The following is a 13,435-nucleotide window of genomic DNA, read 5'->3' as shown; positions in this document are numbered from 1 at the left end:
GATGGTATTGTCAGCTTCTATTCCATGTGTTAGGATCACATGGAGCCCTGTGTCAACAGCAGAAAGAGCACTCCTGCCTGTGTAATCAGTGAAAGAGCCTGTGATCCCCACAATGGCCTCATCAGTCAGCTCACAACCCACACAAACCAGAGTAGAAGCAAGTTGTCCTCTATACTGAAAGACTGGCTTCACCCCTCTGGTTTAGAGGTAGATAGAATTACTTCAGACTATCCTCCATTTAATCGAAAATGCAGTTAGAACTGTGCACATGAGTTACTTGGTTGCAATGGTATTGTGACTGGGAGTTATTTGTATACTTCCCTATGCCAATTGAGAACAACTTTGTGTTTCTTGCATGTTAAAATCTACTGAAAAAATGGGATGAGACATAGAGAGCCTGCCCCTAATGAATATTCAGTTTAGTTTATTATTGTCACGTGTACCGAGGTACAGTAGTGTAAAGCTTTTCTTTGCGTGCTATCCAGTCAAAGAAAAGATTAGTAGTCTGAAGAAGGGTTTCGGCTCGAAACGTTGCCTATTTCCTTCGCTCCATAGATGCTGCTGCACCCGCTGAGTTTCTCCAGCACTTTTGTCTACCAAAGAAAAGACTATATTTGAATACAGTCAAGCCGTCCACAGTACACAGATAAAGGGAACAACATTTAGTGCAAAGATATAACATTGATATTATAATACATCTACTCAATAACATTACCATTTAAACATAATCAACAGGGTTCTTAAGGCGCACTGAAGCTAGAATGTGTTTATTTTTCACCCTTACATTGGCATTGAATGTTCAGGAGGATGTGGTGTTGGGGGTGGAGGTGGTGTGTCAAAATATCAATTTAACAATGAGTTGGTGATTTTACACCTTTTTTTTACATTGGGTGTAATTAGATTTGTAGCAACAGTTATTCAATGTTCTATAAATGTAGACCATGGGTCAAGTCAAAAGGGAATGGTGGGGATGGCTTGGTGTTGAAGAATGGTTTAAAAGCATTGCACAATACATTGCATTTTATGAAACCATTGGTGCTGGCATCTATTGAATAAAATGAAAACTCTATATTGGTTGGGAAACTTGTGCGAATTTATATGCTGCTTTTTGACAGCAAGACTCAAATCTCCCACTGTTTGCTGCTTGTATTAGCATTTTACACAAGTCTGGGCATGCTATGCCTTGTTCAGCTGGCAAGTGTCCTTCAATCACCTTGATAAGGACAGCATTGTTACCTGGGCTTTGATCTGAGCTTCCAAGTTTCTGGATCAATGCAAGTGTGATGTTGCTAACTGAAAGTTATTAAACAGATGCATATAGTCAAGAATTGTGCATCTACCTTGTGCAAGCTAGCTGGCGTCCAAAAAGTGATATTTTTGCAAAGCAGCCAAGCATTTCCTGCCTTTGTGCTTTTGGAGTGCCTTGCAAGCTCACAATCTGTCTGGCCATATATGGCCTTGTACTTGTTGACTACCTCGGCCAAGAATATTAATGTGGTGCCAAAGTGACCACAGACATTCCAGTCTCTTCTGTTATGTCTGAATGGAAGTCCTGTGCAGATCGTTGGACTTTAGATTGCAGCAAAACAGTGTGAATGAATGACTTTTTACAAGATGACCACTTTGAGAACAATCTAAACCATATTACACTTAACCCCTTCTGAAATGTGTAGGAAGGAATTGGGGATGCTGATTTAAACCGAAGATGGACACAAAATGTTGGAGTAACTCAGCAGGACAAGCAGTATCTCTGGAGAGAAGGAATGGGTCTGAAGAAGGGTCTCTATTGAAACGTCACCATTCCATGTCTCCATAGATACTGCATGTCCCGCTGAGTTACTCCAGCATTTTGTGTCTCCCTTCTGAAACCTATTGTGAAAAGTGCTGATCAAAATCTATAATTGGTTAATTTTTAACTTTTTTTGAAAACAGTTTGGTTATTCTGATGTGTTTTCCACAGTTAACAGTGCCTCTCCCGTACCTCTTGTGTGAACTTGGGCAGTGAATGTATTCAGTGGGTGGGAGGGAAGGATCATGAACTCGTGATGTCGGCTGATATTTAAAAAAAAAAAGATACACTCTTCAAAAGAACTATGCTGCAAATGCACTGCAGATCAGTTGACATCTGTGGGGAGCAAGAGCGTGGGTGAGGAACTTCTTGATCGGAATCACTTTCAAACATTAATGTTTCCGCAGACACGTCTATAATGTGCTGTGTTTTTTAGCATTTTTCTGCTTTGTGGATTTCTGGTATCTACAGTAAATTGTTTGCTGTTGCAGTCACTTTATGTTTAGTGGGATTTTGAATGATTGGCTATTAAAAAAAAATTTTTTTTTAAAATTATTATAATGGCATGGTAAAAAGATCTGTACGAGAAAGATTTTCCAAAGTACCAGTGCAGTGAGGCCACCATTCTGGCCTCCTTATAAAAAGAAAAGGATATAATTGCATTGAGCACAGTCCATAAGCAAATAGTTCCTGGGTTCTGTCACAAGCAGTGGAAGAAATTAAATCTCCATACTTAAGAGTTTGGAAGAGTGAGGGGCGGGCTTATTAGAAACATAGAAACATAGAAAATAGGTGCAGGAGTAGGCCATTCGGCCCTTCGAGCCTGCACCGCCATTTGATATGATCATGGCTGATCATCCAACTCAGTATCCTGTACCTGCCTTCTCTCCATACCCCCTGATCCCTTTAGCCACAAGGGCCACATCTAACTCCCTCTTAAATATAGCCAATGAACTGGCCTCAACTACCTTCTGTGGCAGAGAATTCCACAGATTCACCACTCTCTGTGTAAAAAATGATTTCCTCATCTCGGTCCTAAAAGTCTTCCCTCTTATCCTTAAACTGTGACCCCTAGTTCTGGACTTCCCCAACATCGGGAATAATCTTCCTGCATCTAGCCTGTCCAACCCCTTAAGAATTTTGTAAGTTTCTATAAGATCCCCCCCTCAGTCTTCTGAATTCCAACGTGTACAAGCCGAGTCTATCCAGTCTTTCCTCATATGAAAGCCCTGCCATCCCAGGAATCAGTTTGGTGAACCTTCTCTGTACTCCCTCTATGGCAAGAATGTCTTTCCTCAGATTAGGAGACCAAAACTGTACGCAATACCTCAGGTGTGGTCTCACCAAGACCCTGTACAACTGCAGTAGAACCTCCCTGCTCTTATACTCAAATCCTTTTGCTATGAATACAAGATTCCTAGCAGATGTGAGTGGGTAGATATTGAGATGTTTTCACCAGTAGGGAAAATCTCAAACCCAGAGTGCTTTTTAAGGCTTGTTTAATAGGGTTTTTGTTTAAAGCAAGAAGATCTTCTTCTTTCGTGTCCATGTTTCAAATGTTGACATCGCTGTCATCGTCCGTCCTGAAAAGGACACAAGCTTCCGGCGACAATCAGTGGGAGCCATCACTTGTTGCAGTAGATGACGTTGGTAGCAGAATTAGCTCGGGGTGCTTCCAGTTTCCTGCCTCACGACGTGGATGCTTCTGCTATGGGGGATGCATAGATATGATGCGTTTTGTTTTTGAAAGATTGAGGTATTGAGCCTGTGAGGCTTGGGGCAGATCAGATTCAGATTCAGATTCAAACTTTATTGTCATTGTGCAGTGTACAGTACAGAGACAACGAAAAGCAGTTAGCTTCTCCCTAGAAGAGCGACAAAGAATATGAGCAATAAATAAATATATTTACGTGCATACAGTCATAGTGGTGCAATTATTTTTTTCCTGGTGGAAGGAGTGTCCGGTGGGGGGGGTGATTGGCAATCACCGAGGTACAGTGTTGAGTAATGTAACAGCCGCAGGGAAGAAGCTGTTCCTGGACCTGCTGGTCCGGCAACGGAGAGACCTGTAGCGCCTCCCGGATGGTAGGAGGGTAAACAGTCTGTGGTTGGGGTGAGAGCAGTGCTTGACGATGCTGAGCGCCCTTCGCAGCCAACGCTTGCTTTGGACAGACTCAATGGAGGGGAGTGAGGAACCGGTGATGCGTGGGCAATATTCACCACCCTCTGCAGTGCTTTCCGGTCGGAGACAGAGCAGTTGTTATACCATACTGTGATACAGTTGGTAAGGATGCTCTCGATGGTGCAGCGGTAGAAGTTCACCAGAATCTGAGGAGACAGATGACCTTCTTTAGTCTCCCCAGGAAGAAGAGACGCTGGCGAGCCTTCTTATCAGCCATGATATTGATTGCAGGCTAGGCTGGAGTGGCTTATCCCTGCTCCAGGTTTCAGGTGTGTTGAGCAGGGCAGACTGGGCAATGGTTGTCATTTGAACAATTAATATCATGGCTTACAACAAATGTAAATATTCCTTGGAGCACAGAAATCCAACTGGAAAAGTGGTCAGTCCGTGGCAAAGTTATGATCGTATAGGAGGATTAAAAATAAAATGCTCCCTTTGACGACAATAAACCTGAGGTTTGAAGATAATTAGCGATTTCATCAAAGGCCAAAGAAAGAATGGGATCTGGAGAAACCTCTTTTAGTAATGTTTCTATAGAAGAGTGAAAGGGTAAAATGTGTAGGAAGGAACTGCAGATGCTGGTTTTCACTGAAGATAGACACAAAATGCTGGAGTAACTCAGCGGGACATGGCACCCATTCCTTCTCTCCACAGATGCTGCCTGTCCTGTTGAGTTACTCCAACATTTTGTGTTTATATTCAGTGAAAAGGTAAAGACAAGCAATTGCTCAAGAGTTTCTTGCAGACTGTGACAGGAGTGATTTATTGGGGAATAAAAATTAATTTATAATTCCATTTAAGTAATTTAATTTATTTATTTAATTAATTCTATAAGATTAATTTAATCTTATAGAAACGTACAAAATTCTTAAGGGGTTGGACAGGCTAGATGCAGGAAGATTTTTCCCGATGTTGGGGAAGTCCAGAACAAGGGGTCACAGTTTAAGGATAAGGGGGGAAATCTTTTAGGACCGAGATGAGGAAAACATTTTTCACACAGAGAGTGATGAATCTCTGGAATTCTCTGCCACAGAAGGTAGTTGAGGCCAGTTCATTGGCTATATTTAAGAGGGAGTTAGATGTGGCCCTTGTGGCTAAAGGGATCAGGGGGTATGGAGAGAAGGCAGGTACAGGATACTGAGTTGGATGATCAGCCATGATCATATTGAAGGGCCGAATGGCCTACTCCTGCACCTATTTTCTATGTTTCTAATTCTTCTGACTGCATAAGAAACCTTCCTAAAAATGGAGAATGCGGGACAGGAGTGAACGAATTGAGGCGAGTATTAGAGAAAGGGTGGCGCAGCGGTAGAGTTGCTGCCTTGCCACAGCGACCCGAGTTCAATCCTGACTCCGGGTGCTGGCTGTACAGAGTTTGTACGTTCTCCCTGTGACTGCATGGGTTTTGTCCAGGTGCTCTAGTTTCCTCCCACACTCCCAAGACATACACTCTCGTAGATTAATTGGCTTTGGTAAAATTGGCTCTATTCATCATCGTTGAAAACATTAGCGACGCAGTGGTGCTGGTTTCCAATGGGAACGGTGACAGACGCACCACACATCTCTGTCCTCCAGTTCCTGTGGACTTCCGCCGCTGGAAGTATAGGATTTTGGTCATCACTCCTTACAATGCTATGTACGACAGTGATCGCAACTTCTACTGAAGTGTGGATGGCCGTTGGCTAGCTAGGAGCTCATCCGCCCTTTGACAGGTCTTGCTTTTGGTCCTGCTGGGGGTCTACAGTCCCCTCCTCACCTGGCAAACCAGGTGGAGGAGACGGTTTAGCCGCCGACTACCCGACCATGGAGCAGGTAGCACTGGATTACATGGTACCTGTGGTGGGGGGAACTCCCCCCGACCTGACCTGAAAAGGTTTTGAAAATTATTGCTATGACAATATTGGTGGCATTAGAAAGTGGTGAAATCATTGGACAAAGTCAGCATGGATTTACAAAAGGTAAATCATGTCTGACGAATCTTATAGAATTTTTCGAGGATGTAACTAGTAGCGTGGATAGGGGAGAACCAGTGGATGTGGTGTATCTAGACTTCCAGAAGGCTTTCGACAAGGTCCCACATAAGAGATTAGTATACAAACTTAAAGCACACGGCATTGGGGGTTCAGTATTGATGTGGATAGAGAACTGGCTGGCAAACACGAATCAAAGAGTAGGAGTAAACGGGTCCTTTTCACAATGGCGGGCAGTGACTAGTGGGGTACCGCAAGGCTCAGTGCTGGGACCCCAGCTATTTACAATATATATTAATGATCTGGATGAGGGAATTGAAGGCAATATCTCCAAGTTTGCGGATGACACTAAGCTGGGGGGCAGTGTTAGCTGTGAGGAGGATGCTAGGAGACTGCAAGGTGACTTGGATAGGCTGGGTGAGTGGGCAAATGTTTGGCAGATGCAGTATAATGTGGATAAATGTGAGGTTATCCATTTTGGTGGCAAAAACAGGAAAGCAGACTATTATCTAAATGGTGGCCGACTAGGAAAAGGGGAGATGCAGCGAGACCTGGGTGTCATGGTACACCAGTCATTGAAAGTAGGCATGCAGGTGCAGCAGGCAGTGAAGAAAGCGAATGGTATGTTAGCTTTCATAGCAAAAGGATTTGAGTATAGGAGCAGGGAGGTTCTACTGCAGTTGTACAGGGTCTTGGTGAGACCACACCTGGAGTATTGCGTACAGTTTTGGTCTCCAAATCTGAGGAAGGACATTATTGCCATAGAGGGAGTGCAGAGAAGGTTCACCAGACTGATTCCTGGGATGTCAGGACTGTCTTATGAAGAAAGACTGGATAGACTTGGTTTATACTCTCTACAATTTAGGAGATTGAGAGGAGATCTTATAGAAACTTACAAAATTCTTAAGGGGTTGGACAGGCTAGATGCAGGAAGATTGTTCCCGATGTTGGGGAAGTCCAGAACAAGGGGTCACAGCTTAAGGATAAGGGGGAAATCCTTTAAAACCGAGATGAGAAAAACTTTTTTCACACAGAGAGTGGTGAATCTCTGGAACTCTCTGCCACAGAGGGTAGTTGAGGCCAGTTCATTGGCTATATTTAAGAGGGAGTTAGATGTGGCCCTTGTGGCTAAGGGGATCAGAGGGTATGGAGAGAAGGCAGGTACGGGATACTGAGTTGGATGATCAGCCATGATCATATTGAATGGCGGTGCAGGCTCGAAGGGCCGAATGGCCTACTCCTGCACCTAATTTCTATGTTTCTATTAGTGGTCACTTTCCAAAATCGCATGATTTTGACTTCCGCAGATTGAAAGGCAGTGAATGTAATCCCCCAAACAGAAAAGTGATTGCCATAGATCTGTTAGCCTGAGGTTGAAATTATTACAATTTTGGGTGCTAAGCTTAAGAAAAAACTGCAGATGCTGGAAAAATCGAAGGTAGACAAAAAAGCCGGAGAAACTCAGTGGATGAGGCAGCATCTATGGAGCGAAGGAATAGGTGACGTTTCGGATCCGGTCCCTTCTTTAGACTGAAGAAGGGTCTCGACCCGAAACGTCGCCTATTCCTTCACTCCATAGATGCTGCGTCACCCGCTGAGTTTCTCTGGCTTTTTTTGTCTACCAGGCACTTGGAATTGGTAGTCACCATGGATTTGTAAAGACATATTATGTTTGATAAATCAAATGTTTTTAAGGGTGTAACCACGCGAATTGAAAGGAGACAATTATTGGTTGTGGACTTTCTGGACTTTCTGAAGTCTGCTGAATGAAATTGGAGCACATGGAATTAGGCACAATATTAGTACGAGTTTAGAAGATTGGTTCATAGACCAAACAGAAGGAATAAACGGGTGATTATTTTGGTGAGAGGCTGTGATTACTGAGTACATTGGGGATACTTGCAAGGATCCCTGATGTTCATCTAAATTACCAAATCTCTGTAGGGTGGATTATAGGTGGTCTGAATTAACGGGTGAGAATGTGACAAATGAAATATTAAGGAGGGGGGGAGGAATATGTCAAAAATCAAGAGTGTTTTATTGTCATATGTCCCAGATAGACAATTAAATTCTTAATTACAGCAATATGATGTGCACCAATTAAAGGTGTAGTAGTTACATGTTAGGATTGAAGATATTGGTGTTCAGAGGGAGTTGGGTGCCTTTAAACATCAATTAGTTGACATTCACACAATTGTACAAACGGTATGTTGGATCAATTAATTGGTTTAAAGTGAGGGGGGACAGATTTAATTGGAACCTGAGGGGTAACTTTTTATACATAAGGGTTGGTGGGAGTATGGAATGAGCTGCTGGAGGAGGTAGTTGAGGCAGGTGCTATCGCACCATTTAAGAAACATTAAGACGGGTACATGGATAGGTTTAGAGGGTCATGGGCCAAACGCAGGCAGGTGGGCTTAGTGAAAATGGGGCATGTTGGTCGGCATAGGCAAGTTGGCCCAAATGCCTGTTTCCACACTGTATGAATCTATGGTCATTATTACAAGAGAATCAGAGTACCAAAGTAAAGATGTCTCGGCAGTAGGGATATAATGTGACCATCTCTGGCATCCCACCTGAAAGGAAGATGTACTCGTGATAGGAACTCCCAAGATTTCCAGATTATCCTTGCATAGGAGATGTTAATTATGAAGGAAATTGAGGCTTTGGGCTTAATAGAGGAATGTAGTGTTGTGAAAGTATGGTGAGGTTATTGAATGGTGGAAGAGCCCTTCGGGGCTAAATGGCCTACTGCGGCTTCTATGTATGTACCTTTTAATTGTGTTTGGGCTACAATGGTAAAAGGAGCAATGTCAAAACAGACACTGTAAGAATAATATTGCAAGGGACTGGCTTTACATGGGCGGTATATCGGTACTCCTAAACTTGTGCAAAAGGTGACTTGTGTAAACTCTCATTTGTGCAAAACATTCTTTAAGCCCACTGACGCCCCCTGGTCTCTGCCTCAGTGCTCCCCCATGGTCTCTGAGTCGAATAGTAAATTTATGCGTGCGCAGTAGCACTTCTGTTTTCGACTTGTGTAGCATCGGACTTGCGCAAGGGTTTGTGGGACATCTGTGTAAGAGTTACTATCTCTCAGTATAGAGTGCAAAGAGTCAGAGATTAGAGTGCATTATGCATGTAACAGTACATGTGATACAGCACAGAAACGGGTCCAACTCATGCATGCTGTCTAAAATGTCCCATCTAAACTGGTCCATTTTGGCCCTTATCTTCATAATCTTTCCTATCCATTTAACTGTCCAAGTGTTTTTTTTAATTGTTATTATTACTACCTCGACCACCTCTTCTGGTAGCTCATTCCATATATCCACTATCCTCTATGTGGGGGAAAACTTGCTCCTCGTGTTCCTATTAAAACTTTCCCCTCTCACTTTTTTAACTTGTGTCCTCTGGACCCCTTATGTTCCCCTACCCTAGGTAAAAGGCTCTGTGCATTCATCTGATCAATTCCCCTCATGAATTTATACACCTCTACAAGAGCATCATTTTGATTCTTGTGCTCCAAGCAATAAAGTCTTCACCCATTCTCTCCCTATAGCTTGGGCCCTCGGGTTCATTATCTGGGTACAACTACACTCTGAAATCCGTGCTCCACTGCTGCTAGCCTTTGTTCGTTGAGGCTAACTATGTTCTAGTTTTTTTTTTAATATTTTACTACATTTGTGTTGCAATTAGGAGAGCAATGCCAATCATTTGGGGGCTTTCTCCTAAAAACATCTTGGAAGTTTCAGATTATATATTGGGTTTAATCCCCTTTGCTTTTGCAGAAGAACACTTCATTGCAGGTCTGTAGTTTCTCAGACGCCTCAATCCTTTGTGGGTCTGACAGTTCTGGGCAGGCAGTCTTCAACTCTGGGTAGTTTGGAATGTTACTAATATATGTGCATGAATTCTGCCTACTCCTGTCAGCGACTTGGTGATACTAAAATTTGAGCAGTCACCGCCACATAAATGCCCAACTAGACACAAATGCCAGAAATAGTTGTGTCCAGTAAAAGAAAGCATTCAATGTTTTCTGTAAATCATTTTCTTTTAAGACAGCTAGGTGAAAGATTAACTTTCCCTTTACAAGGATGCTGCTGGAGCATTTAAAGGATCAATTAACTGCATTCTTCTTTGGTTATGTGAATAGGTTCTTGTTGCTTATCACAATCTCTACAACCCTTTTATGCCTGCAGGTTGTGAAGACTATTGGACTGCGTGAGGTCTGGTTCTTTGGGCTTCAGTACCAAGACACAAAAGGTTTCTCCACCTGGTTGAAACTCAACAAAAAGGTATGTAGCTATGAAATATTCCAGGTAACACGCATATTAATGTGTTGCCAGTGTTTAATATATATTTGAGCAAAAAAGTTTTCATTGTCTCTAATGTTTATCAAGTTTGGCATTCTAACATGGATCAAAGTGGAGCATCACATGGCATGTGTATTTTAAAGCATGTGGGGTCGGGCATGATCTTCATCTGGACCCCAGGGGAAAGATTTTAAAAGGAAATGAGGGGCATTTTTCCCCCCACACAAGATGATGCGTACACAGAAAGAGCTGTCAGAGGGAGTGGTAGGTACAGGTATAACTATAGTATTTAAATGGCACTTGGACCGATACATGGATCAGAAAGTTGTTGGAGGGATATGGGCCAAGCATGGGCAAGTGGAACCAGCTCAACTAACTTGATTATTATGGACGAGTTGGGCTGCAGAGCCTGTTTCCATGTTTGTATTTGGACTCTTACATTCTAAATACTTCCAGAAAGTCACTGGTAAATTTTCTAAAATGCATATGAAATTGTGTATTTAAAACAAAATCAGCCAACCCTTTTCAGCAGTAACCCATGAGATGCCTAAAAGTTCTACAGATTGGACGGACCATTTGATCTAATTTTGCAATGATTTGAATTGGAAGTTATTCTGTGGTATAATTGAACCTACATAGAATAAAAATACCAGGCTTACTGGTGCTTTCATTTAGACGGGCTGTTTAGCACTTTCCTACAAGTGCTTATCCTTGCAGTCCTGATGGAACTGAGCTGATCGCACTTGTTGTTTGGGAGGGGGCGGTGAGGAGAGAAACGACCGTGCTTAGTAATGGAGAATTTCCAAGCTTGACATCTCCCAGTCATTTTTTATTTTTGCTTGACCTGGTTGTCTTGCTGTTTCAGCATTGTGCCTCCTGAGCCATCGATTGGCAATTCCTCTGGGTTTCTTACTTGCTGGTCTGCTGAGCAGGATGCTTGTTCAGTGTATGTCTGGCTGGTTAAATAATTGACTTGCTTATCTTTAGAAAATCTACCATTGGCATGTAATATAAAAATGGATGTACAGACTGAACAAAGACTTGCATATAAATATTTTCTCATGAATCACATGAATAAGCCAAAGATTTAAAGCTTCAAAGATTCGTTCTTCTTCTGAATTGAGATGTAGGCATCGCTGATCTCTGATTCACCAATAAAGTATTCTGAAGATCCATGCTTAGCACTGAAGGGGTAAATATGATGGTTGGCAGAGTAGTCATACAGTGTGAAAGCAGGCCCACTTGCCTGTATTTGCCCCATTAGAGGCTAGCGGAATCAAGGGATATGGGGAGAAGGCAGGCACGCGTTACTGATTGTGGATGATCAGGCGGTGCTGGCTCGAAGGGCCAAATGGCCGCCTCCTGCACTTATTTTCTATGTTTCTGTATCTCTCTAAACCTGTCCCATGCACATACCTGTCTAAATGTTTCCTCAACTTTGTGACGGTACCTGCCTCAACGACTTCCATAGCTCTTTCCATACAATCACCATCTATTGTATGAAAAGGTTACCCCTCAAGTTCCTATTAAATCTTCCTTCCCCCCCATCCCCCCCTTCACCCTTAAACCTATGTCCTCTGGTTCTTGAATCACCTACTCCAGGCAATAGACTGTGTGCATCTACCTGATCTATTCCTCCTCTATAAGATCACCCCTCATCCTCCTGAGCTTAAAAGAAAATAGTCCTAGCCTGCTCAACCACTCCCTATAGCATAGGCCCTTGATTTCTGGCAACATCTTTGTAAATGATGGCAGAATGGCCAACTATTGAACCTTGTATTTATTAAAGAGTTACATTTTAAACTTGTCTGACTTCTGCAAGTTATCTGAACTGACAGGTAATTCCTTTGAACCATGAGCCAATGTTTTGAAGCATTTCCTTTGTAACTTTTTTTCCCTTAGTAAACAAGTCAATCTATTACTGTTTGCTAAGACCTAATAAATGGAAATCCAGCCATGCTCTGTAATGGCAACAGCTGGTAATGGCATGTTGCCCTGCAATAACTGGCAGACAGTCAGGAAGGTATCTCATTTTAATCACGCCCAGCACATTAGCAATGACTTTATTGAACAAATAGAGTAAGAACTCAATGGAACATTCTTCTATTAAAGTATTTTCACGAATCTCATGGTATTTTAAGTTCGGCGGTGAAATGGGCAAAATATTATTATTTGAGAAATATGTTCTAACAAAGTGGTGTTTGCCCCAGTTCCAGCATGTCTCAGTTGGGTGGATGCTAAGATTCCATGTTGTCATTTTTTTTTAAAAAGCAGGAAATGTGCCCTTTACCTTGGCCAAGATACAGTTATCACATTGCTATTTTGGGTGTATTACTCACATTGAACGATTGCTATATTTGCAGAAATAATTCATTCACTTTAAGAGTTTCGTATTTTACACTACTTGTAATCGGGTATAAAACAATTGTGTCATTTTGTGTCACTTCCAAAACAATTATGGATAATAAAAAATCATCTATTGAAATGAGTCAGGTTTAAAATGGAGGGGAAAAGATGGGTGACTGAGTCAAATTAAATGCAAATAATGGATGATCCAAAAGTGTACAGATATTAACTGGTATAAGCAGTAGTTTCACCTCAAATCTTACACCTAATTTTCTGGTTTTGAAAGAATAGTTCCAGATTTATTTGTGAATAGACTGCTGGAGTTGGGAAGGTTCTTGGTGTGTGGGAGGTTGGGTGAATTTGATGTTTTTAAATCAATGGAGGGTTTAGCTTGGATGATTAAACTGTTTCCAAAACCCAAGTATGCACATTTTAATTGACTGGCATAAGAACCAGAGGCAGCATAAGGATAGTGCTTTGTGTAGTAATAGGTTTGGGTATCAAGGGCATTTCATGATCAGGTAATGGAAATTGGCAGTGGCCTTCAAAAGGAGTGGGGAGGGGAGGGGAGGGGGGGGTTTATAGGGGTCTTTCAGTTGACAAAGATGGGAGAGTGATTTTCAAGTCAGTAATGGCATGATGTGTAATTCAACAGCAAAGCACTAGAGCCTATTTTTTTTTTTTTCTTATTGAGCATATCCTGGTTACTTTCAAGGGCATGAACGGCACTTCCATACAATTCAAAGTACATCCAAGGTGATAGTGCTCAGATTTGTACTGTATTTGCCAATAGGCCATTATGATAGCGCTGACCTTTCACTGGCTTGTGGTG

At 42.2% G+C, this 13,435-nt stretch overlaps 1 protein-coding gene across 1 annotated transcript in view; it reads left to right on the top strand.

Moving 5' to 3' along the window:
• Positions 1-13,435, top strand: part of LOC116979173 (radixin-like) — a 97,149-nt gene that overhangs the window by 50,821 nt on the left and 32,893 nt on the right. Inside the window, exon 3 of the mRNA XM_033030706.1 lies at positions 10,144-10,239. Within this exon, the coding sequence (XP_032886597.1) occupies positions 10,144-10,239 (96 nt within the window). The remainder of the gene's footprint in view (positions 1-10,143; positions 10,240-13,435) is intronic.

Source organism: Amblyraja radiata, chromosome 12, assembly GCF_010909765.2.
Source record: "Amblyraja radiata isolate CabotCenter1 chromosome 12, sAmbRad1.1.pri, whole genome shotgun sequence".
Taxonomy (NCBI): Eukaryota; Metazoa; Chordata; class Chondrichthyes; order Rajiformes; family Rajidae; genus Amblyraja; species Amblyraja radiata.
This window is presented reverse-complemented; position numbering and strand designations above follow the sequence as displayed.